This window comes from Pelophylax lessonae (assembly GCF_965119305.1).
Source record: "Pelophylax lessonae genome assembly, chromosome: 8".
NCBI lineage: Eukaryota > Metazoa > Chordata > Amphibia > Anura > Ranidae > Pelophylax > Pelophylax lessonae.
The window spans coordinates 126113682-126140802 of NC_138775.1; the positions used below are offsets into that span (position 1 = coordinate 126113682).

Consider the following 27121-nt stretch of genomic DNA (forward strand, 5'->3'; position numbering starts at 1 on the left):
TGGACCTCTGGGGACATTAAATCATGGGGCCCTAACTACCACACTCGTTGCCTCAAGTCGGTACCTACTAGACAAGTCTCCTCTCCATTGCTCGGCCTTCCTAAGGCCTATCAAGACTTTGCTGACGTCTTTTGCAAAAAATAGGCAGAGGTCTTACCACCACATAGACCCTTCGACTGCCCCATTGACTTGCTTCCTGGTACCACACCACCCCGTGGCAGGATTTACCCTCTCTCCGCTCCTGAAACCATGGCCATGTCAGAGTACGTTCAGGAGAATCTCAAGAAAGGTTTCATCAGGAAGTCTTCTTCTCCTGCCGGAGCAGGATTCTTTTTTGTTGCCAAGAAGGATGGGTCACTACGTCCTTGTATTGATTACCGCGGTCTCAACAAAATCACGGTAAAGAATCGCTACCCTCTGCCATCTCGGAGCTCTTTGACCGTCTGCACGGAGCAAAGGTCTTCACTAAGCTTGACCTCAGGGGCGCTTATAACCTCATCAGAATCCGTGAAGGAGATGAGTGGAAAACCACTTTTAACACCAGAGATGGCCACTTCGAGTACCTTGTCATGCCTTTTGGTCTGTGCAATGCCCCTGCAGTCTTCCAAGACTTTGTCAATGAGATCTTCCGGGACTTGTTGTATACCTGCGTAGTGGTCTATCTTGACGACATACTAATCTTCTCCTCCACTCTGGAAGAACACCGTCTCCATGTTTGTCAAGTGCTCCAGCGTCTCCGTGTTAACCATCTTTACGCCAAAATTGAAAAGTGCCTCTTTGAACATAGCTGTCTTCCGTTTCTGGGAAAGGGTGTTTTCACACTAGCACTTTTGGTGCGCACCCGGGTTCGATTGACGTCAGAATTCGGTTATTTTTGATGATGTGAACACTGTCTTTGAACTCGGGTGTGCACCCGCGAACCGTACCCCAGTCCACTTAAAAAGGGTGGTCTGGGGTATGGTTCATGTGAACTCCAGTACGGTTCGCTTCTGATGAGAGCGCAATCGTACCAAAGCAAGCAATTCTATCCATTTTAGCACCTTCTAGTTTACAGCCGTTGCCAAGCAACATGAGTACGCGTTGGCTGCAGCTTGATGACACAAGTGTACCGCGGTTCAGATACAAAAATCAAATGGGAACACAGTCCATCGGGGGCAGTGGGAGAGGGGAGCAATCGAACTTGGGTTCGGACCAGGCAATTGCACCAAGTGTGAAAACACCCATAGAAGAAAACCTGTTAGAATACAAATGCACGCCACACTTTTCACATATTTTTAAACAATTTGGAAAACCATTTATCAATTTCCTTCCACTTCACAATTATTTACCACTTTGTGTTGGTTTATCACATAAAATCCCAATAAAATACATTTACGTTTTTTGGTTTGTAACGTGACAAAATGTGGAAAATGTCAATGGGGTATGAATACTTTTTCAAGGCACTGTAACACACGTAAGTTCTCTCCTACTAGATGAGTTCAATCAAAACACAAAATTAAATTTGCACTGACACAAACTATTTTATGATCAGGGCAACAAAAGTGGAGCTCTATTAGCCAGAATTTTTACCTGCCAAGAAAGCTTCCAACCTTATACGACAAGTTCAGAGACCTGATAGCACCCTTGCCGCAACCAACGCAGACATAGCGATGTGTTTTGAACAATACTATGCCAACCTATATATTTGAAGCACTCGACTTCCCTCCAATACACAAATCTCCCCAGATCGACACTCATACAAGATTTTCTGAACAAGTACTCCCCCAATCCAACATCTCCAGAAACAAGCCAAAATCTTGACAACCCCATTACCTCAGAAGAACTATCCCAAGCTATTAAGCAAACAAAAGCAGGGAAAGGCCCGGGCCCAGAAGGCTATACAGCAGCATATTATAAAACCGTTACAGATATTCTCACATCCCTCTTTCTCTCCGCTTTTAATTCCCTCACATGTTCACCCCCTCCCCAGCATCGACTCTTAGAAGCTCATATAACGGTATTACCCAAGGAGGGAAAAGACCACACTAAGGTCTCCAACTACCGACCAATATCTCTCCTTAATGTAGACACTAAGCTCTTTGCGAAAATTCTGGCAAATTGCCTTCTCCACCTTATACCATCTTTGGTCTTCACAGACCAGGTGGGGTTTGTCCTTGGTCGTGAGGCAAGAGATAATACCATCAAGGCAATTAATATTCATTCCTGGCTAACATCCTCTAAACAATGCTGCTTTTTTCTTTCTCTAGACGCAGAGAAGGCATTTGACAGAGTAGCATGGGACTATATGACTGCTACCCTCAAGGTCCTTGGACTGGTGTTTTTACACACTGCTACTTTATCAATCACGTGGCTGACTTTTGATATTATCTGTAGGTAGTTTCTTACATCTCGTACTTCATTACTTCTGTACTCCACTGTGGGTGATTCCCACCACCTCTTGGTATTTCCTACATTCTTACTTTGGCAGCAGCACCATGAAATCCTCATTATATAGATACGTATGTACTTCTTTCACATTTTGACAGATATCCTCTGCTCTGCTGCCACATGCACGATCTCTACACCATGTACTCCAGCCTACACTCTTCATGTGTGTGATGTGTTTGGCCATTTTTGCCTGCCCTGTGGGCCCTCAGCTCCCGTGGGAGACTATTCGAGCCATGCCTTACTCCCCAAGCCAGCAATTACTTGTAAAGCAGCGTAAGTTCTGGGGATTTGAGGACCATGTTTCCTCTTCCCCTTTCCTCCAGATTTCACTCATCCTCATTTTCCAATCAAAACATTAAAGGCATTTTAGTATCTGACCATGAGCACAGGTTTGCAGCCTTCGCAGATGACATTCTACTATTCTTCTCTGAACCTCGCGTCTCTCTCTCTCAAACCTACGAAAAGATTTCAAACTCTTCCAACACGTCTCCATCCACAAGATCAATTTTGGAAAGTCATATGACTTAAATGTCTCTCTCCCCAGCGATATAGTATCTCAATGCCAAAACAACTTCCCCTTTATTTGGAAACCCAAATCACTCACATATTAAGGAATTCAACTCCTAACACACCTCTCTGATCTATTCTCACTCAACTTTATGTCGACCTTGACATCCATAAGAGAGAATCTGAGAAGGTGGGATGTAGCTTCCTTCTAATGGTTTGGAAGAGCGGCCATACTAAAAATGAATATTCTCCCTAGAATCATGTATGTCATGCAAACCATCCAATCCACCTCCCGTCTGTGTCTTTCTCTAAATATAAGGCTCTCCGCATGAAATTTCCCTGGCGTAATAAACACCCACGCATTCAATAAGAATTCTTGACACTCACCAAAAACAAAAGTAGGCATAGGCCTACCAGACGTACACAATCACCACGGAGCTTGCCTACTCACCAGAGTAGTAGATTGTAACGCACATGCTGCTACTAGGGATGAGCTTAGAGTTCGAGTCGAACATTGGCTGTCTGCTCATTTTGTCGAATGACGAACAAATGGGCTTCTTGCCGGAACTTCGAGTTCCCGCATTATCATGGACTCTGACCTCTGAATCCAATAAATCACCCGCTTGCCAAGGGATTCGAATCCACAACCATCTCAATTGCAAGCCTGGTATTCTACCACCTACGCCACCATCAAGCCTGCTTAGGCTGAACACACTCTCCCTAACTTTTATCTCATCCACTGTGTGTAGAGTAAAGCCCCGTACACACGTACCGATTGTTGGCCGCAAATATTTGGCCGCCGACCGATCGGCCGATTGTAGGCTTGTTAGTATGAAGCTTCCGACAGCCGACAGCGCATTTTCGGCCGAACAGAATCTGTTGTGCAGGCATTAAAATTTTTGTTGGCCAACACCAGAACGGCCGATTGTTCGCCAGTCAGTACAGAATTCGGCCGACAATCAGCAGATTTGCAAGACTGGGCATGCTCAAAAAAGAAAAAACACACAGGAAGTTAACCATCACATGACATCACTTCTGCAGTCGGCTGTTGTTGGCCGACAAAATTCGTGTGCAGTCTTTTGCAGTTTTCAACAGACACGACAGCCCTGGACAAAAGACGGCCAATCGTTCGGCCGACGATCGGTACGCGTGTACGGGGCTTTAGATAGAAGTTAGTTAGGCAGGGAGAGTGTGTTCAGCCTAAGCACGCTTGACGGTGGCATAGGTGGTAGAATACCAGGCTTGCAATTGCGAGGTAGTGGGTTTGAATCCCTTGGCCAGCGGGTGATTTATAAGAGGAGTTCTATAGTTAATACATTGCTGTCAGGGAAAGAGATTTTTGCTTTTTTTAATTTGTTGCGGTGTTCAGGCACCACCAACAACCAAGGCCCAATTTTTCTGCACCTGTATGACAAGTATATGCAATTTCAAATTTGTATGGAATTTTTTGCAGCAGGGCCTGTTCCTGCGCCCAGCAAGAGTACCTGCGAGGGGTTGCGGTGTTTAGGCACAACCAACAACCAAGGCCCAATTTTTCTGCACCTGTATGAAAGTACATGCGATTTCAAAATTTGTATGTAATTTTTAGCAGCAGGGCCTGTTTCTGCTCCCAGCAAGAGTAACTGAGAGGGGTTACGGTCTTCAGGCACCACCAATAACCAAGGCCCGATTTTTCTGCACATGTATGACAAGTACATGCGATTTAAAATTTGTATGTATATTTGTATATGACATTTTTTCCTTTAGAAATGTCAGTATTGCTGCAGCAGGCTACATACATCGTACAGATGCGCTACTTTTCAGGCACATTAGGGGGACCCCCCAGGCACGATATTTGAAGGAATATTTCATTGTTATAGTTTCACTTTAAGCCTCATTAAAATCAGTAAATCACTGCTCCTTCAAAAACAATGGTTTTTAATAAATGTTTTTGCATTGCTAAATGTTCCCCAGGTCAGTACCTGGACCCCCATAAACTTTTTTTGGGCAATAACTTGTATTTAAGCCTTCAAAATGAGGCCATTTGATTTTTGACGTTCAAGTCCTATAGACTTCAATAGAGTTTGTTTGTTCGAACAAACTTTTCCCCTGTTCGGGGTGTTTGGCTCATCACTAACGCCTGATGGCGGAAGGCCCAGGAGGCACTAAGCGCCCTCATATAATGTGCTTCAACAGGGAAAAAGGAACCTGACCCTTAATGCACCACCATCTGCCTAATCCATTTGTAAATGGTTGGAGCAGATGTGGCCTACCCCTTATGAGGTCCATCCATAAGAACAAAGAATCTTATTCTATATTCGGTTCAGTCACCGCCAGGTAAACCCGAATCACCCTTACCACATCCAACGAATGTAAGGCAATTTCCTTAGAATGTATAGGCTTAGGACATAGGGACAGTAGCACAATGTCTTCATTCAAATTAAACCCCGAGACAACCTTAAGAAAGAACGCCTGACAGGGTCGCAACACCACTTTGAACCCATGAATCACCAAGTAAGGTAATTGACAGGACAATGCAGCCAACTCCGACACACGACGTGCGGAAGCAAAAACTACTAAGAAAGCCACCTTCTGTGACAAAGTGAGCAGAGGAAGTTCTTGAATATTTTCAAAAGGAGGCTTTTGAAGCACCGACAGTACCAAATTGAGATCCCACGGAGGTACCAGGGATGGCGAACTCCCTGCACAAGAGTGTGAACCAAGGACTTCATCCCCAACGACATTTAGAAAAAAATAGCCAATTTGGAAATTAGGCCCTTGATGGTGCCCAGAGCCAAACGTTGATCTACACTCAATTGTAGAAACTCCAACAAGCGAGACACAGAAAAGGAATGGGGAGAAATCCCCCCAGAATCACAACAAGTAATGTACGCCTTATAAACCTTCCTGGAAGTAGATTTCCGAGCCTTCAACAGCGTAGGAATCACTGACTCCGACAGCCCTGTCTTTCAGCACCTGACTTCCGAATAGCCATGCTGTTAAAGCCAGTGACTGTAAAGCAGCATGGAAGATTGGTCCCTGAGACAGAAGATCTTCCCTGAGAGGAAGTTTCCAAGAGACGTCTGCTACCAGCCTTACCAGGCCTGCGTTCCAAGAGCAAAGAGGACAGTTTGGTGCCACCAGAATGACTGGAATTCCTTCCACCTCAATTCTGCGTAGCAGTCTCAACAGAACTTGTAATGGAGGAAAGGTGTAAATCAGAGGATACTGACCCCAAGGGGACACCAGAGCATCTGCGGCATCGGCCGGAGGATCCCGAAGCCATGATGGAAAACTCCCAGGTGAAGTGACCATTCTGCGGATCCAACGTCTGCCGACTGAGATAGTCCGCTTGCCCGTTCTCTACCCCCGAGATGTGCATAGCAGAGAGGGCCAGAACATAACATTCTGCCCACCTCAAGATGCCGGCCACTTCCCTAGCCGCCACGGCATATATCACAGCCATAGCATTGTCCGATTGTATCCTCACAGGGCACCCCTGCAGAAGATCTGTCCATTGAGGCAAAGTCTGATCGCCCCAAATATCCAGGATTTGATCGGCAACCTGGACACTTCCCGTCCGGACAACTTAGGCCGAACACACTCCCAAGACCCCTTCCCATTCAGACAGACTGGCATCCGTGGTGATTACAGTCAAATACAGGGGAAGAAAGGAGTTCCCCAGACGTAAAGCTGGGGAGTGTAATGTTCTGGTACCTTTGGGTACCCTAATTACTCTTTCATAAGTGTATGCGCCCCACCATTCTCTTTTGGTAAGGTGCGCATACACCTTTAAGACTGATGCTGTCATCACTGAGCGCCGGACTGGATGGCTATTTAGATCACCGGCTCTCACTCACATGTGTTCGTTCAAACTGCTTTGTGCCTTGATGCTAACCTGTCTTGAAGCTCTCATGCTTGCAAGCATACCTCGCTGTCGGAACCAAGCTGCGCTGATCCCTGTATCCCGCTACCGGATCATCCGCTCTTGCCGAACCTCTCCTCTGCTACATTGCTATTAGTGATAAGTACCCCACAGGGGAAACCTCTATAACTTTCATACTAAAGCTTACACTATCTAGCTCTGCATACTAAGGACTATTACTACATCTGCATTATCTAAGATTGCTAGCTCTTGAGCCTACTACCACCTGTTCTTGCACTGGGTTGATCTCTCTTGTATGTCCACCTGCTACTCTGTCATCTACTACCATACATGATTGCTAAACCTATCTGCATCCCATCTGCTACTATCTTACTTTCAAGAACATTTCCTTTCAAGTGTCTGTCATCTACCATCTCTACCCAACCTGTCTCTTCAGCCTATCATCACTGTGTTACTATATACATAAGTCACTCTAGGAAACATCTTATTGAGTGTGTGTATTTACTTGCTGAATTGATCATCCACACATGATGAGTCATTGAGAGTTGGGATTGGTGTCTCAGCGTTTCTCTACATGACTACTGAAGTGGAATATTTCTGCAGCTGAAAATCCACATCATACATAAAACGCAGGAGCGTTACAGATTGAACGAACCACAAATGGATTCAGCAGAAATAACCACTCAGATGACACAATTAAAACAGCAAGTACCTGCGTTAATACACACACTTGCTGAATTAAAAGAAGACAATCAGGCTCTGTCGCAGCAGGTAATTAGACTGACACAACTTACCACTGCTCAGTCCCCTGAACCCAAAATAAATCCTCCTTTGGTATTTACAGGCGATCGCAAAACATTTCGCGAATTTAAAAACGCATGTGAGTTACTTTTCTTGCTAAAACCCCGTACCTACCTTACTGAGCACATTAAGGTTTGTACTATTATTTCTTACCTAACAGGCAATCCTCGGGCCTGGGCAGACTCTCTTTTTGAGAAAAGCGACCAGCTTTTAAACTCCTATGCCTTGTTCCTAGCAGAACTCACTAGCCTATATGATGATCCCAATAGGCAGAGTACTGCCGATCTTCAATTAAGATCCTTGAAACAAGGTGGGAGACCTGTAGAAGACTTTGTCGCAGAATTCAAGAGATGGACCCTTGATTCAGAATGGAATGATGCATCTCTGAAAATCCCAATTTAGGCTTGGCCTATCAGAGGCCGTTAAAGACGAGCTCGCCCGAGCGGATCTGCCAAAAACCCTGGATGCATTGATACAACTCAGTATCACCATAGATAGAAGACTACGAGAAAGAAAGGCTGAGAAAATGGGAATGCCATTATCCAGTTCTTCTCGGATTTCGGCCGTTGACCCCGTTCCTATGGAGGTAGGAACCATACGCCCACCTCTATCAACTATGGAAAGAGCCAGAAGACGATCTGGTAATCTCTGCTTGTACTGTGCATCCCCGGATCACAAGATAAACGTCTGTCCCCTAGTCTACAAAAAGAAGGGTGAGTGTTCACATGTCCTCCTAGGGGGATTGACAACTTCAATCACTAACCCTTACCTTTCTGTTTGCTTAACATTACAGTGGGACCAGAACAGGATTACTACTAAGGCCATGATTGACACAGGATCTTATGGAAATTATATTGACATACGTTTTGCTGCTTTAAATAAAGTTCCTATTATTTCTAAACTTAAACCTGTCTCAGTGAGTCTTATTAACGGTGTTCCTTTATCCTCTGGTCCGATCACTGATCAGACACAGGCACTCCTAGTCACTACTAACGGGTCTCATATGGAGACCACTACCTTCGATCTAATACCTTCACCCCACTTTCCCATTGTTTTGGGACTTCCCTGGTTGCACACACATCAACCAACCATAGATTGGAAGGAACGGACCCTGACCTTCCTCTCTTGCTATTGCGAGGGTACGTGTAACCTCCCGTCTTTCGGGAAGATCCTGTCTGTGGTGACAGATGAGATTGCACCACTATGTTATCAGGATCTCTCTGAGGTTTTTCTTGAGAAAAATGCTCAAACACTACCTCCCCATCGAGACTATGATTGTAGCATTGATCTACTCCCAATTAGCAAATTGCCGTTCGGTCATGTTTATCCTCTTTCACAGGATGAACTTTCCCATCTCAAAGACTATTTGGATGAGAATTTGGAAAAAGGTTTTATTAGACCTTCCACTTCTTCCACAGCAGCAGGACTCTTTTTTGTCCGCAATAAGGACTCAAGTCTCAGACCTATCATCGACTATAGGCAATTGAATGCTATTACAATAAAAGATCGCTATCCTCTACCGCTTATCCCTGAGCTCATTGAGCAGGTGCGTGGAGCCACCTATTTTTCAAAATTGGACCTGAAAGGAGCATACAATCTCATTTGAATCCGTGATGGACATGAGTGGAAGACTGCATTCAGAACCAGATACGGATTGTTCGAATATCTTGTAATGCCATTCGGGCTATGCAACGCCCCTGCAGTTTTTCAACGATTTATAAACGATATTTTCAGAGACTTACTAGATGTCTGTGTTGTGGTATATCTGGACGATATACTTATATATTCACGATCCCTGTCTGAACACATAAGACATGTAAGACTAGTATTATCGAGATTGCTTGCACACAACCTTTATGTGAAACTGAAAAAATGCTTGTTTCATAAAGAAGAGGTACTGTTTCTAGGCTACATCATATCCAAAACAGGAATCTAGATGGACATGAGTAAGATATCCTGCATTCAGGATTGGCCTACACCAACCACACGCAAGGCGCTACAGCGATTCCTTGGATTTTCGAATTTCTACAGGAAGTTCATTAGAAACTTCTCTGCCATTGTGAGACCCCTCACACAGCTCACTAGCATTAAAAAACCATTCAAATGGTCAGATGAAGCAAATAAAGCTTTTCACCTGTTAAAGACAAGGTTTACTTCTGCTCCCATACTACGCCATCCAGACCCATCCCTCCAATACATTCTGGAAGTAGATGCGTCAAACATGGCAGTAGGAGCAATACTCTCCCAACGACCAACTCACACTTCACCACTTCATCCAGTCGCCTTTTTTTCTAAATCCCTAAGCAGTCCAGAGATAAATTACCCCGTGGGTGAAAAGGAACTGCTTGCTATAAAATTGGCTCTGGAGAATTGGCGACATCTACTCGAAGGCACCCAATTACCAATACTTATATACACGGACCATAAAAATCTCCAATATCTTCAGACTAACAAAACTCTCTCGCACCGACAGGTACGATGGTCACTATTCTTTCTAAGGTTTAACTTCCTAGTGACCTACACACCTGCAGATAAGAACAAAAAGGCGGATGCACTATCACGACTAACTGAAGAAAACTACTTCGAAATCCCTTCCATTCCTATAATACCTCACAAACGCATTATTGGAGTTGTCCGTTCCTTGAAGGAAGAGGTTTTGCATGGTATAAGTTTGGATTCACCCCCACCACAACTAAATACTGATGCAGAAGGCTTCCTCTACTACAACGACAAACTTTACATACCACCTACCATACGCACCAAGATCTTGGAATTATCGCATGATGTGCCTATGGCAGGACATATGGGTATGACAAAGACTCTTAATCTGATTACCAGGCAATTCTGGTGGCCTGACATGAAAACATCTATACAAAAATTCGTCTCTTCATGCAATGTCTGTGCCAGGTCCAAAATTGACACTACGAGACCATCCGGTCTACTATGCAGTCTACCAATACCCCAAACTCCATGGGAAGTTGTGTCCTTGGACTTTATAGTGGAATTGCCTCCTTCCAAAGGATTTAATACCATCTTGGTGTCAGTGGACCATCTGACAAAAATGGCACATTTCATTGCTATTCGCAGACTACCTTCGTCCAAACAAACGGCAGAACTCCTGATGAAACATGTCTTTAAGTTACATGGTATCCCAAAAACTCTTCTGTCTGACCGTGGATCACAATTTATTTCCAAGTTCTGGCAAGAACTATGTCACATACTACGGATCGAGCGGAAGCTCACTTCTCCTTACCATCCGCAGACCAACGGACAGACTGAAAGAGTCAACCAATGCATCGAGCAATATTTACGTTGTTACACTTCTTACCAACAGGATGATTGGGTGGATTTGCCTACAACAACGCAACCCACAGTACGACCAAGCAGAGTCCGTTCTACTTGAACTATGGGTTTCATCCCTCTATTCTTCCACCACGCATCCTTCCTTCAAATAACCCAGTAGCTTCAGACTATCTTACCCAAATAAAGGACTCTCTGGGTTTGCTTAATACTACCATTGCACACGCTCATAGTCAACAAAAGAAGTACTATGATCTTCGCAGAAGACCTTCTCCTCAGTACGCTATCGGGGACCTCGTTTGGCTCTCAACAAAAAATTTAAGACTGAAAATCCCTAGCAAAAAGCTTGGACCTCTGTTCTTGGGACCTTTCCCAATCAAGAAACTTATTGGAAAAGCTGCAGTACAGCTTACATTGCCAATAGACCTCAAAATACATCCCATTTTCCATGTGTCGCTACTGAAGCCCCATGTTCCTGACCAAGGAATAAGGCCTACTATCCCACCTCCTCCTCCTGTACAAGTTGAAGGTGGAGAAGAATATGAGATAAAAGAGATTCTGGATTCTCGTATCCACAGAGGAAGACTTCAGTACTTGGTTCGATGGAAGAACTATGGGCCCCAAGACGACACCTGGCTAAACACCTCTGACATACATGCCTCTAGATTAATCCGCAATTTTCATGCGAATTACCCAGACAAACCAGCTCCAGAGGCCTTCAGGAGCCGGCCTTAAGGGGGGGTACTGTAATGTTCTGGTACCTTTGGGTACCCTAATTACTCTTTCATAAGTGTATGCGCCCCACCATTCTCTTTTGGTAAGGTGCGCATACACCTTTAAGACTGATGCTGTCATCACTGAGCGCCGGACTGGATGGCTATTTAGATCGCCGGCTCTCACTCACATGTGTTCGTTCAAACTGCTTTGTGCCTTGATGCTAACCTGTCTTGAAGCTCTCATGCTTGCAAGCATACCTCGCTGTCGGAACCACGCTGCGCTGATCCCTGTATCCCGCTACCGGATCATCCGCTCTTGCCGAACCTCTCCTCTGCTACATTGCTATTAGTGATAAGTACCCCACAGGGGAAACCTCTATAACTTTCATACTAAAGCTTACACTATCTAGCTCTGCATACTAAGGACTATTACTACATCTGCATTATCTAAGATTGCTAGCTCTTGAGCCTACTACCACCTGTTCTTGCACTGGGTTGATCTCTCTTGTATGTCCACCTGCTACTCTGTCATCTGCCACCATACATGATTGCTAAACCTATCTGCATCCCATCTGCTACTATCTTACTTTCAAGAACATTTCCTTTCAAGTGTCTGTCATCTACCATCTCTACCCAACCTGTCTCTTCAGCCTATCATCACTGTGTTACTATATACATAAGTCACTCTAGGAAACATCTTATTGAGTGTGTGTATTTACTTGCTGAATTGAGATCATCCACACATGATGAGTCATTGAGAGTTGGGATTGGTGTCTCAGCGTTTCTCTACATGACTACTGAAGTGGAATATTTCTGCAGCTGAAAATCCACATCATACATAAAACGCAGGAGCGTTACAGGGAGCCACCATAGGAGAGACTCCTTCAAACCCTGACTCAACAGAATCAGATTTTCCAATGACAGCGGATCCTTGTTCCATTAGATCAAAATCTCCCTTTGCAAAGATCTGGTGTGGAACTGTGCAAATGGAACTGCCTTGAAGGTGGAGACAATCAGACCCAGTACTTGCATGCAAGTCCTGAGTGACGATCGATGGTTGAACAACAGGAGCTGAATAGCATCCTGTAGCTTCAGAAGTTTAGTCTGAGAAAGGAATACCCAGGCTGACGCTGAATCCAGCATCAGACCCAGGTAGTCAAGCTTTGTGGAAGGAGACAGTGCTGATTTCTGAAAATTCAGTGTCCACCCGAACTGAATGGTGCAGTTCCAGTGTCCGCCAGCAGGTGTCTCCCAGAAGCAGCAGGCTTCTATGATCACTTACATAGTAGTTGAGGTTGAATAAAGACAACAGTCCATCCAGTTCAACCTGTGTAGGTGTGTGTGGCTGTAATCATCTCTCATACCCCTTAATGTTCTGAGCCTTGAGATGTACGTCCAAGGGTCTTTTGAAAGTAGCCATACTTCCTGCAGTAACTACCTCTTGTGGTAGAGAATTCCACAGTCTTGTAGCCCTAACAGTGAAGAACCCCCTACGTTGCCTGAGGTTAAAACGCTTCTCCTCTAATCGCATTGTATGTCCTCGTGTCCTCATGCAATCCTTGCGACTGAATAGCTTTTTTTCTATGCTGAGATCACCATTGAGGTATTTGTAAATTGCTATCATGTCCCCTGTCAGGCATCTCTTCTCCAGGGAGAATAAATCAAGCGATTGTAAACGCTCCTCATAATAAAGGTCCTCCAATCCCCTAATCATTTTAGTTGCCCTTCTCTGGACACTCTCCAGCTCCAACACATACCTTCTGAGGAATGGCGACCAGAACTGGACAGAATACTCCAGATGTGGTCGGACCAGAGTTTTATCTCAGGAATACATCCCCTTCCTTATGCATGCTAATATTCTGCCGGCCTTGGCAGCTGCAGCTTGACATTGGCATGCTATTGCCAAGTCTATCCTCTACTAAGACTCCCAGATCTTTCTCCATTTTTGTTTCCCCCAAAGGTTCCCCCCCTAAAGTGTATTGTGCTTTTATGCTTTTAGCCCCCAAGTGCAAAACCTTTCACTTCTCCACATTAAACTTAATTTGCCATGTAGTTGCCCACTGTGTTATTTGGTACAGGTCATTCTGTAAGATATCTGCCTTATGTTGTGAAGTTATTGCCATGCCCAATTTTGTGTCATCAGCAAAAACTGATATTGAGCTACTGATCCCGTCCTCAATGCTATTTATGAATACATTGAACACGATTGGTCCCAGGACTGATCCCTGGGGGACCCCATTTACCACCCTTTGGACATGTCCTTTTAACCAGTTCCGTATCCAAGAGCACACGTTGTGGTTGATGCCTGCAGACCTTATTTTATATATTAAGCTTTCGTGGGGAACTGTATCAAACGCCTTAGCAAAATCCAGGTACACCACATCCACTGGTCTCCCCCTATCTAGCTCACAGCTCACCTCCTCGTAGAATGTTAACAGATTGGTTTGACAAGAATGCCCATTTGTAAACCTGTGCTGATTACTGCTGATGATGTTGTTATCTTTAGCAAACTCTACGATATAGTCCCTTATCATCCCCTCCAGAAGTTTACATACTATCGATGTCAGGCTGACCGGCCTATAATTTCCCTGGACGTGCCTCTGCCCTTTTTTGAATATCGGTATCACGTTAGCTTTCCTCCAATCCCCTGGTACATTTCCTGTCATAATACTGTCAGCAAAGATCAGGAACAGTGGTCTAGATATAGTTTTACTAAGTTCTTTGAGTACTCTCGGATGTACGCCATCCGGGCCTGGTGATTTATTTGTGTTAATTTTATCTAGCCTTTCCCTAATTTCACCCTCTGTTAGCCATAGCGGCAAGTCCTGTGAAGTACTACTAACCATACAGTCATGGTTAGTGTACCCCTCCTTTCACTGTGTAAAGACTGAGGAGAAAAAAGCATTAAGCATGGTTGCCTTCTCTGTGTCCTCTGTAACCATCCTCCCATCATCGTTAATTATGTGTGCAACATGCTCTGACCTTGTTTTTTTGCTGTTGATATATTTAAAGAATTTCTTTGGGTTCTTTTTACTATCCTCCGCTATTTGTCTCTCAAAATTGATTTTAGCCATTTTGATTTCGCATTTACATTTCTTATTTGATTCTTTGTATTGCTGGAAAGCCGATGTGACTTACGATATATAATTCTTGAAGGCGATTTTTTTTTCCCTGATATGTTTTTTAACATTACTGTTTAGCCAGCCAGGTTTGGCTTTGTCCCTTTTAAATGTATTCCCCATAGGAATGCACTGTGAGATGCATTTGTTTTAAATATTACTAAAGCATTCCCATTTTTCCTCCGTGGTCAGTGTTCCCAGGGTTTGGTCCCAGTTTACCTTCTCCATCATTGAGTACAATTTGGGAAAGTTTGCCCTTCTGAAGTTTAGGGTTCTTATGTTCCCCTCTTGCCTTGCTATATTGGTATTTACGCTAAATGTGATCATCCTGTGATCACTAGAACCCAGGTTGTCCCAGACTCCTACATCTGAGATTAGGTCTGGGTCATTAGTGATCAACTAGAGGAATGCTGTGCTGGATCTATTAGAGAATCCACCAACTGAGACATGTAGTAGTCCTGTAAGGTTTCCATGAAGGGACGGGCCTTCTGTGAGTGTGTAGTCCCCTCATCCCAGTCAATGTCGGGATAATTGAAGTCCCCTAATATGATGACTGATCCCAGTGTTGCCACTTTATCCAACAGTGATATACATTCCAGCTCTACCTCCTCCCTTTGGTTAGGTGGTCTATAACAAACCCCCACAATTACTTTTCCCTTTACATCTTCCCTATGGAGTTTTACCCACATGGATTCTAACTCCGTACTCATCCCTTCCATAATATCACTTCTCTCTATCACCCTTACATTATTCTTGACATAGAGACATACCCCTCCCCCTCTTTTTCCTACCCTGTCCTTCCGATACATAGAATACCCTTGGATATTGGCCAGCCAATCATGTGAGGGGTCGAACCAAGTTTCTGTTATTCCCACAAGGTCTATGTCCTCCTCACTAACATTTTCAACTCATCCAATTTATTAGCTAGGCTCCTGGCATTTGCACATACCCCTCTTATTATTGTAGAAGTTGATAGTGATTGGCGCTTACTTTTATTCCTGTTTGGTTTGATGTTTTCCCGCACCGTTCCCCCCCGCTATTAGACCTTACGGACCTGCTGTCGCTGCTGTCCTTAGTAACGCCTTCTGTCCTTAGATTCCTCCTAACTGACTCCACCACTGAGCCCTCCCCCCGTCTCCTAGTTTAAAAGCCCCTCCAACTTGGTGGCCATCCTTCTCCCCAAAAGAGCTGTACCATCCCCATTAAGGAGCAGCCCATCCTTACTAAAGAGCCGGTAGCCGACTGAGAAGTCAGCCCAGTTCTCCAGGAACTCGAACCCTTCCTTCCTACACCAGTTCCTCAGCCACTTGTTAAGTTCCCTAATCTCCTTCTGCCTCTCTGGTGTGGCTCGAGGTACCGGCAGTATTTCAGAGAAAACCACCTTGGAGGTCCTATTCCTCACTCTATTCCCTAAGTCCCTGAAATAGTTCTTTAGGATCGTCCACCTTCCTCTTACTTGGTCATTAGTGCCCACATGCACCATGACCGCTGGGCCATCCCCAGCCCCGCCCAATAATCTGTCTACCCGATCCGCGATGTGCCAAACTCATACTGTCCGGCTACAGTGATCGTTTTGACAGATTGCCCTCTCTGTCCTCTTGATAATTGAGTCCCCCACTACCACAACCTGTCTAACCTTTCCTGAGTCTCGGCCCCCCTCCTTCCTGGAGCCGCCATTCCCCTGGCAGCTGGGGGAGGGCGCGTGCTCCAGCACTGCCACCCCTGAGCTGATATCCCCATCAACATGCAACTTGGCAAATTTGTTAGGGTGTATCAACTCAGGACTGGCCTCCCTGGCACTCTTTCCTCTACCCTTCCTAACGGTCACCCAACTGCCTACCTCTGATGCCTGCGTCTCCTCTACTCCGCCCTCCACTATGCTGGCCCCTGCCAGCGCCTGATGGGTAATGTCCATAAAAAGAAAAGAAAAATGCCCATGGGACTTTAAATGGGGTGGGTACCGTAGGCCATAAATACTGCATTTTATTTTGTCATACAATACACAGTAGACAGGATCAAACAGTAAAAAAACAAAAAAGTATACATATAGGTCCATAAGAGTATAAATTGCATGTAGGTACATAAACACCTTGAGGCTCAATGCATTTCGTGAGATTCAACTCACTTCTTCAAGAGCAGATGCGTATTTGGTCTATAAATATAATACAACATAGTATCAAAATACAATGCAGTAATCATAAAATTTTATTTTAAAATGGACCTAACAACGGATAAGTACTCACATCGGCTGAGCCGGGATGAGAGACCTGTGCAACCCCCAGGTGGCGGCCGCAAACGCCTGATCCGGTAGTTGAAGGAGTGGAACAAACAAACAGCCTCCAAAGGGGGACATGTGGGAGAGAAGTATGGTATATCAAATGTGGGAAGATATCCCTTGTGCTCCATAGCGGTTTGCTGTAACAAATATATGTGTATATGCGTATATAGGAATATGTAAGAATAATGAAATAAGGTCATCTACTATATATAGTAATGGAGTAAAGGAGGTATCTGTGTAATATACATATAGTAGAGCACAAGCAGGAGTATGGAGCAAGAGATAAAAAGATCAAAGATGTATAGTGAAACAGATGGAGACCAGGGAAGTGTAGGAAAAAGAAACAATAATACCAATAGAGAGTGTGACAAAAAAAAAAAAAAAAAAGAAAAAAAGTCAAGAAAAAGTGAAAGATATATAGGGGTGAGAGAGTGTGAAATCCATAGGGAATAAACAAATATACAAGAGTGAGTGGAAGTCTGCCAATGCATACAAATGTGAAGCCAGTGGTGTGGGATGATTCTCCTAGCGACTGAGTGAGTCTGCAATTCCTGATGCAAAAACCTCCCCTATGTACCCCCAAGGAGGTGTGGTGAGTGCCACGTCCAACGCCAGGTGGGGCGGCTAATGAGAGACATGCACAGACGCCTGTGGGTGGGTGTAGTCTCGTGGGAAGAAATGGAGCCAAAACTCCGGTTTCCCCAAGCCTACAAAAGGTGGAACAGTCTTGGCCGACACAATGGCGTCACTGGGGTGATCGTCAAGCGTCTGGCACGGTGCATGGCACCGATGTGAAGGTGGCCCCGCCCGTCCATGTAGTGAAAAGGAGGGGAAAGCAGGGGAGAGAAATCTCCCCAAATCACACATCCCAACTCCCGGAGCAGGCCAGACTAACCACCAGAGGGAGCACAGGTCAATCAGTACGGTCACAGCAGACGCATAATACCACCAATGAGGCTGCAAAATAAATAAAAAACATGTTTGCATGAGAGGTAGAAAGTAAAAAATGAGCATCAACCATGGGTCTAAGTTGAAACTATGGCCAAGGCATAATGAGACCCCAATGGGCAAATAGGTGTCTTCCACCTGGGTTCAATGCAAAAAAGAGAGCAGGGTGTGAGACTGCTTTATAGGTAACACACCTCCATCCCTATTCGTACATAAAAAGAAAAGAAAACGCCATAAATACTGCATTTTATTTTGTCATACAATACACAGTAGACAGGATCAAACAGTAAAAATACAAAAAAGTATACATATAGGTCCATAAGAGTATAAATTGCATGTAGGTACATAAACACCTTGAGGCTCAATGCATTTCGTGAGATTCAACTCACTTCTTCAAGAGCAGATGCGTATTTGGTCTATAAATATAATACAACATAGTATCAAAATACAATGCAGTAATCATAAAATTTTATTTTAAAATGGACCTAACAACGGATAAGTACTCACATCGGCTGAGCCGGGATGAGAGACCTGTGCAACCCCCAGGTGGCGGCCGCAAACGCCTGATCCGGGAGTTGAAGGAGTGGAACAAACAAACAGCCTCCAAAGGGGGACATGTGGGAGAGAAGTATGGTATATCAAATGTGGGAAGATATCCCTTGTGCTCCATAGCGGTTTGCTGTAACAAATATATGTGTATATGCGTATATAGGAATATGTAAGAATAATGAAATAAGGTCATCTACTATATATAGTAATGGAGTAAAGGAGGTATCTGTGTAATATACATATAGTAGAGCACAAGCAGGAGTATGGAGCAAGAGATAAAAAGATCAAAGATGTATAGTGAAACAGATGGAGACCAGGGAAGTGTAGGAAAAAGAAACAATAATACCAATAGAGAGTGTGACAAAAAAAAAAAAAAAAAAGAAAAAAAGTCAAAGTCAGCACTGCCACCCCTGAGCTGATATCCCCATCAACATGCAACTTGGCAAATTTGTTAGGGTGTATCAACTCAGGACTGGCCTCCCTGGCACTCTTTCCTCTACCCTTCCTAACGGTCACCCAACTGCCTACCTCTGATGCCTGCGTCTCCTCTACTCCGCCCTCCACTATGCTGGCCCCTGCCAGCGCCTGATGGGTAATGTCCATAAAAAGAAAAGAAAAATGCCCATGGGACTTTAAATGGGGTGGGTACCGTAGGCCATAAATACTGCATTTTATTTTGTCATACAATACACAGTAGACAGGATCAAACAGTAAAAAAACAAAAAAGTATACATATAGGTCCATAAGAGTATAAATTGCATGTAGGTACATAAACATCTTGAGGCTCAATGCATTTCATGAGATTCAACTCACTTCTTCAAGAGCAGATGCGTATTTGGTATCGGCTGAGCCGGGATGAGATACCTGTAGATACCAGGTAGTGGCCGCAAACGCCTGATCCGGGAGTTGAAGGAGTGGAACAAACAGACAGCCTCCAAATGGGGTGGGGGGCGCCCCTTCAGGCAGAAGGGGTCTGCTTGGAGGTCCTGGGGGCAGAGGATTTCGGCTTACCAGCCCACCATTTCCTGGATCCTTTTTTCCCCGAAGTCTGTTTGGTTTTCTGCAACACGGTCACGTGAAAAAGACGCTTCTGGGCTGTAAAGGAAGGACGTTGCTAATGCGAGGGAGACTTTCCCTTAACCAAGTGAGGAAGGAGTGTGCTCTTTCCCCCAGTGACCGTCTTGATCAAGTCATCCAAGGAGGAACCAAAAAGGCGATCACCCTGAAAGGGAAGATCCACCGAAAGGTTCATAGAAGCCTGGTCGGCCGACCAGGACTTTAGCCAGATCGCACGTCTGATGAGCACACTTACCACTGACGCTCTGGCCGCGAGCGGAAGAACATCCAGGTTAGCATCGCATACAAATTGCAGTCTGCGATAATTGGTCAGCGAGTTCCAGGGCAGATGACGGTAACGGTGTTACCATCAGTGCCTCTCTCAAAGCCTTTACCCATTCAAACATAGTTTAAGAGACTAGAATAGTAGTCAGGGCAGGCCTGAGAATAGATCCCACTACCGTATACAGGTGTCGGGATAAGACCTCAATACGTCTGTCAACCTGATCAGGAAGAGACGAGGATTCTGCCACCGGTAAAACCGTGGCCTTGCGAATAAAGCATATCTGGGGGTCCAGCGCGGAGCTACGGTCTGCAAGCGTTCGCAGGCACAAACTGGGAGACTGTAAGGCTCTCATATAGCCAGTCCGAAACCCAGCCGGCATTCCACAGGAACTGGAGTCAGAAGCAACAAAAAATAAAATAAAAAAGGTTCCCTTTAAGAAGTTTAAAACAGAGCCAGGACAAAAAGGTCCCAGCAGGGAGCTGTTTGACCACTCCTAAGACCAGGCAGCTAAAACTGAAGATGCAACGGTGAGGCCAGGGGTAAGAACCCAGGGACCCCGTCCCCTTGGGTGTGTCAAAGCCTTTGCCTTTGACCTGGTCACTCCTAGTGGGAGGGGCTTATTACCCATTCATCTATGATTTAAAAAAAATGGGAACCCCCCCCCCCCCCTGTGCACCGCTGGGGCAGCACAAGAATCAGCACACCCGTGGTGCTGTATACAGCAAAGGAAAGATATATATACCCCCAGAGACTCACCACCCGACTGCCAAAACAATCTGCCACACTGCAGGAAGAGGAAGAGAAACCGCTGACCTGACACTAGAGGCCCCTGTAGCCTCACCACTGCATCAGACTACAGGAAAATGGCCACCATTAAACTCTATAAGGAAACCAAAAAAATGGCCACTGGACTACACAAACATGGCTACCAAAGCCGGGAATACAGAGACCACGGCAAAATGGCGACATCACGCGGCACAGCACGGTACCCTGGACCCCACTGGATCCCAGGGTAAGTTCACAGACCCCAGGAGGGGACCCCGCGTGGGGACCCCCGAAAGCGGCATCACCCACCGTTCCTCCAGCCCAGCACCATGCAGCCCCCCTACCCAATTTCACCCATGCTCCCGTCGCGTTGGGGGGGGGGGGGGGACAGATGAGGGCACCAACTTAGGGGGGAACCCTGCAAAATGAGAAGAGGGACACACAAAGGGGAGGAAGGACACAGGAGAACCTGGGATGGGGCCGCGACCACCCCAGCAATTCCGCAGGAAAGAAGGGGGGACACTACTCACCATACCACAGTCACCACGCGGGCACCATGTTCGCTAAACAGGAAGTGAGAGGAAATTCCTGCAAATTAAGGGAATCCCTTGGGGATCTCCAGGTCACCAGAACAAGTGTCCCCGATTGAAAGTTTCTCTGCTATTACTCTTCTGGGAACAACCCAAAATTTGGGATTTTCTTTTACTTTCACTTTTAATGATAATGGTAAACAGGACAAATAGAGAGGATGAATCTCCCTAACGGACGAATAGACAGCAATAAAAACTGACAAGCGTTCTAATCCCTCTGCACTCCCTCCAAAACAAAAAAAAGTTTTGCCTTTAGTTATACTTTAAGTTATTTTTGGGATTTCAGCTCTGTGACACCTTCTGTTATTAGACAACCGTTCTTCTCGTCCAGTCTTTTATTTTCGCTACCTTCCCTTCTCACCCCCTGATGCCAGTACCACAAGAGGTTATAACATACCTACACTAGCAGAAAAAGAATAAAGACGCTACACTGGGCAACTGGGGCTATGAGCAAAACAGTAGATGTGCACATAGTGAACCGTGGCAGAAAGAGCAGCTTTTACACATTATCCCGCAGTAGAAAGCAGTGCAGTCTATGACTGCTGTGTCCAAGACAAGATGTCGGGCAGGATCACGAAAAAGAGTAAGAATTAGTGTTCCACATTTCTAACATGTTGAAGAAACAATGCTGAATTCAGCACACAGTCACAATATCATAATCATGTGATAATACTGCATCTGACAGCCTACAGTGTGCAGTGTTGCAGTCTGGAACAGAAAATTTCACTTTGGGTGCATGTCAGTATATAGCTACATAACATAATGCCACACCAACAAATCTGATATTTACATTCATAATTGGTTACGAAATTGCTTTTATTCAAATGTTAACATACACACTATACTATTAAAGTAAAAAATAATTTGGCTATGCTGTAGCAAATAAATACCTTATGTGCCAAGTGAAATAGCAAGCGATTCTGGAGACGACTTTTAGGTGCTAAAAAAATAAAAGAAAACATTTAAATTCATAACCAAGTTAGAAGATTAATGGCTTACCATCAATTTATTTTCTTTGAGAACATTAAGGGGCACAGGATGGTATGTCAGGTAGATAAGATTGCTCTGCTGCACTCAGGGAATTGGACACTGGTGAAACAAAGCTGTAAGGACAGCTACGTATAGTTCTTCGCACTCCATCATGTTCATGTTTTGTAGCAAAGCAATAGAAGGAGTGGATTATAAGAACAGAGAGGAGGATCCAGTGTCCCCTAATGTACTCAAAGAAAAGGATTTTATGGTTAATCAAAATCCTATTTTCTTAGGCATACATTAAAAGGTACATACAGTATCTCACAAAAGTGAGTACACCCCTCACATTTTTGAAAATATTTTATTATATCTTTTCATGTGACAACACTGAAGAAATTACACTTTTCTACAATGTAAAGTAGTGAGTGTACAGCTTGTATAACAGTGTAAATTTGCTGTCCCCTCAAAATAACTCAACACACAGCCATTAATGTCTAAACCGCTGGCAACAAAAATGAGTACACCCCTAAGTGAAAATGTCCACATGGGTCCCACTTAGTCATTTTCCCTCCCCAGTGTCATGTGACTCATTAGTGTTACAAAGTCTCAGGTGTGAATGGGGAGCATGTGTGTTAAATTTGGTGTTATCGCTCTCACTCTCTCATACTGGTCACTGGAAGTTCAACATGGCACCTCATGGCAAAGAACTCTCTTCGGATCTGAAAAAAAGAATTGTTGCTCTACATAAAGATGGCCCAAGCTAAAAGAAGATTGCCAAGACCTTGAAACTCAGCTGCAGCACGATGGTAAAGACCATACAGTGGCTTAACAGGACAGGTTTGACTCAGAACAGGCCTCCCCATGGTCGACCAAAGAAGTTGAATGCACGTGCTCGGCATCATATCCAGAGGTTGTCTTTGGGAAATAGACGTATGAGTGCTGCCAGCATTGCTGCAGAGGTTAAAGGGGTGGGGGGTCATCCTGTCAGTGCTCAGACCATATGCTGCACAGAGCATTGAATTAGTCTGGCATGGCTGTCATCCCAGAAGGAAGCCTCTTCTAAAGATGATGCACAAGAAAGCCCACAAATAGTTTGCAGAAGACAAGCAGACTAAGGACATGGATTACTAGAACCATGTCCTGTGGTCTGATGAGACCAAGATAAACTTATTTGGTTCAGATGGTGTCAAGCGTGTGTCGGCAACCAGGTGAGGAGTACAAACACAAGTATGTCTTGCCTACAGTCAAGCATGGTTGCGGGAGTGTCATGGTCTGGGGCTGCATAAGTGCTGCCAGCACTAGGGAGCTACAGTTTATTGAGGGAACCATGAATGCCAAAAAGTATTGTGACATATTGAAGCAGAGCATGATCCCCTCCCTTCAGAGACTGGGCCGCAGAGCAGTATTCAAACATAACGACCCCAAACACACCTCCAAGACGACCACTGCCTTGCTAAAGAGGCTCAGGGTAAAGGTGATGGACTGGCCACGCATGTATCTAGACGCAAGAGCGCAAGATCTCTAACATCCACCAGCTCCGTGATGTTGTCATTGAGGAATGGAAGAAGACTCCAGTGGCAACCTGTGAAGCTCTGGTGAATGGCCACAAAAAATATTGACACTTTGGGCCCAATTTGGACATTTTCACTTTGCGGTGTACTCACTTTTGTTGCCAGCAGTTTAGACATTAATGGCTGTGTGTTGAGTTATTTTGAGGGGACAGCAATTTTTACACTGTTATACAAGCTGTACACTCACTACATTACATTGTAGCAAAGTGTCATTTCTTCAGTAGTGTCACATGAAAAGATATAACAACATATTTACAAAAATGTGAAGGGTGTAATCACTTTTGTGAGATACTGTAGGTATATCCAAAAGGATTAAGCAATGGAACACATAGTGTTCAAAAAAGTTGGGACTTTATATGAGGTGTGGCCAGTTTACAAATAGTGATGAGATTAATAATATAAGTAACATCATGTATTTATTAGCATCTCCATAGCAGTTAACATCAAAACACTTTGAATACGAAGCCAATAAATGGACGTACAATGTATGTATACAAATAGTAATCTGATAAAACCATACACAATGATAAAGGCAATAACAGAATTGTCTAATGACAGTAATTGATATGGGGGAAATATGGTTGGATGCATGGTGGAACTTGCAAATATAAATTGCTTTCTTAGGCTCAACGCGTTTTGTGAAAAGAGGTGTTAGTCACATTTTCTATTGTTTTCTAATATTCCTTAGCACTGCTTTTTGGCTTATCAAGATGGTCATGTCTCCTTCTTGGCTGTGATGTCTCACACTTTTTACTCATGCTTTATTCATCACCCTACCTGGATCGGTTGATGTACAACTGTACACATTCAGTCCTTTTCTCCTGGTATCTTGGTCTTGGGTCCACTTACTTTACTTATATAACCCTATGGTTTCTATATACCTACTACTAGTCTAATAAATGTGATGTTAATTATATACTTCTCTGTGCTTACCAGCATATGTTAATGTATTATTAATCTCATCACTATTTGTAAACTGGCCACATCTCATATAAAGTCCCAACTTTTTTTGAACACTATAGTGTTCTATTGCTTAATCGCATGCAGGGATGGAGACTCAATTGCACGAGTCTCATATAAAGTCCCATTTTCCCTCCTCACATATTCCCCCCTTTCCCTCCCCTCCCTTTCAATATAATATATCCAAAAGGAGTCTAACTCATGGGTGGGCAACACAGCAAACATGTTCACAGGCCCACAAGTAACAGGTGGTTACTAAACAGAGGCTTAACAAAGCTTAACCACTTCAGCCCTGGAAGGTTTTCCCCCTTAATGACCAGGCCATTTTTTGCATTTCGGCACTGCGTTGATTTAACTAACAATTGTACGGTCGTGCGACGCTGTACCCAAATACAATTGATGTCCATTTTGTCCCACAAATAAATCTTTCTTTTGGTGGTATTTGATCACCTCTGCGGTTTTTAAATTTTGCGCTATAACCAAAAAAAGAACAACAATTTAAAAAAAAAATAAAACAATATTTTTTACTTTCTGCTATAAAACATTCCCAATAATTTTTTTTTCAAAAATCTAATTTTTTTTATCAGTTTAGGCTTATTTGTATTCTGCTACATATTTTTGGTAAAAAAAAAAACCCCAAAAAGGATATTTTGATTGGTTTGCGCAAAAGTTATAGCGTTTACAAACTATGGGATAGATTTTTGGACTTTTTATTTCTTTTGTTGTTTTTTATTAATAATGGCGGTGATCAGCGATTTTTAGCGGGACTGCGACATCGTGGTGGACAAATATGACACTAAGTGACACTTTTTGGGGACCAGTGCTAAATAATATGCACAGTTACTGTATAACCGTCACTGGCAGGGAAGGGGTTAATACTGGGGGGATCAAGGGGTTAAGTGTGCTCCTAAATTGTGCTTACTAACTGTAGGGGGTGGGGGGTGGGTTCTGTGACAGGCACACAGAGATCAGGGTTTCAGCTTAGCTTGTTTACATAGGCAGGCGGGCTCTCCTGTCAGTTTCCCCAAAGATCGCGGGAGGCTGGCGGTGATCGCGCCCACTCCTCCCGCGGTCTGGCTCCCACTGTGTCTAATCACAGTGGGAGCGTGGCTCCGACGGTACGTGCGCGCATGCCACCAAGACCACATGTATATAATCACGTACTTCTACGTGATTATGCGCAGCTGAGCTGCCCTGCCACAGTAAATTTGCGTGACCCGGTCGGCAAGTGGTTAAAGAGCCATCTGAAGCACGGTATGCCTGAAGATGACATCAGATGAGACCTGAACAATCATCTGGTAAAACATGACAACCATGTGAACAGAAGACTAGGTGGCAGCCTTGCAAATCTGAAAAACAGATGTCGGATGTTGAAAAGCTTATGAAGTACCAAGCAACTTAGAGAAAGAGAGATTATGGTGGAACCTTAATCATAAGGCCTCATCCACACTGGATGGTAATAACAACTGCCCTGGAAGTTTTTCTTCTAAAGCAAAAAAATGATGCTGGTAAACATGTGTACCCACATCAAGCGTTTGAGCGTTTATTCCATTGGCCCGGAAAAATAATTTATTCTGGCCATTAAAATGAAAAACCACCCACGCGCTAAACACACCTAGTGTTAACACACGTTTACATGTGTTTTTGCCGTATTTGCCAGTTTCCTGCCAAAACATTCCTTTCCTGAACCTGATTCTAATGCATTCAGAAGAGGAGCATTTTATTGCCTCTAAACTCTGCTGCTCCAAAACTCTGGTAAAAGGCTATGTGTGCGAGCGATGTTGCCGCGATTTCCGCCTGCCGAATCGCGGCAACATCGTGCAAACAAAATCGCGGGACGCAATAATTTGTTTGCGCGATGTTGCCGCGATTCAGCAGGCGGAAATCGCTGCAACATCGCTCGGCGTTTGGGGGGCGATTTGCAATAATCTCCGGATCGCGGGCGGAACCGCGGCGGTTCTGCCAGCGATCCAAACGCTGACATGTGAATGCAGCCTTAAGCTTTGACAAAAAATAAATAAAAATGGAAGCTGACTGGTTTGTATGTAGAACTTCACCAGATTTGGCACTTTCAAGTTCTAGTAAATCAACTCCATAGGCTTTTGAGTGGAATTTAGAGGCTTTGGGAAAAAAAACTCCAAAAAAACGTGAATTTAGGAGCAGCAGTGTGCATGAGGCCTAAGTATATAGACTTGAATTGCGAGTTGTCAAATCCACATGGAGAAAGTAGAAGAAGAAGCAGGCAGGCCCTTTTCCCTCAAGACATGGGCTGCAAAAGCAAGGCTCTTAAAGCCAGCAACCAAGAAGCGGCATGGTAAATTGATCCTTGGGATAAAAGATCTGGATGATCTAGGAGAGCTTACTAGAATGACTTCCATCCAAATCCTGCAACCTGCAAAGGGGGTAATGTA

At 44.4% G+C, this 27121-nt stretch overlaps 1 protein-coding gene across 2 annotated transcripts in view; it reads right to left on the minus strand.

Annotated features, from left to right (window-relative positions):
- IFT56 (intraflagellar transport 56) overlaps window positions 1-27121 on the minus strand; it is a gene marked incomplete at its 5' end in the record, with an annotated part of 385523 nt that overhangs the window by 265749 nt on the left and 92653 nt on the right. For both annotated transcript variants that reach the window (XM_082266190.1, XM_082266189.1), the window contains one exon: window positions 22098-22147. In XM_082266190.1, coding sequence (XP_082122316.1) covers window positions 22098-22147 — 50 coding nt within the window. The remainder of the gene's footprint in view (window positions 1-22097; window positions 22148-27121) is intronic.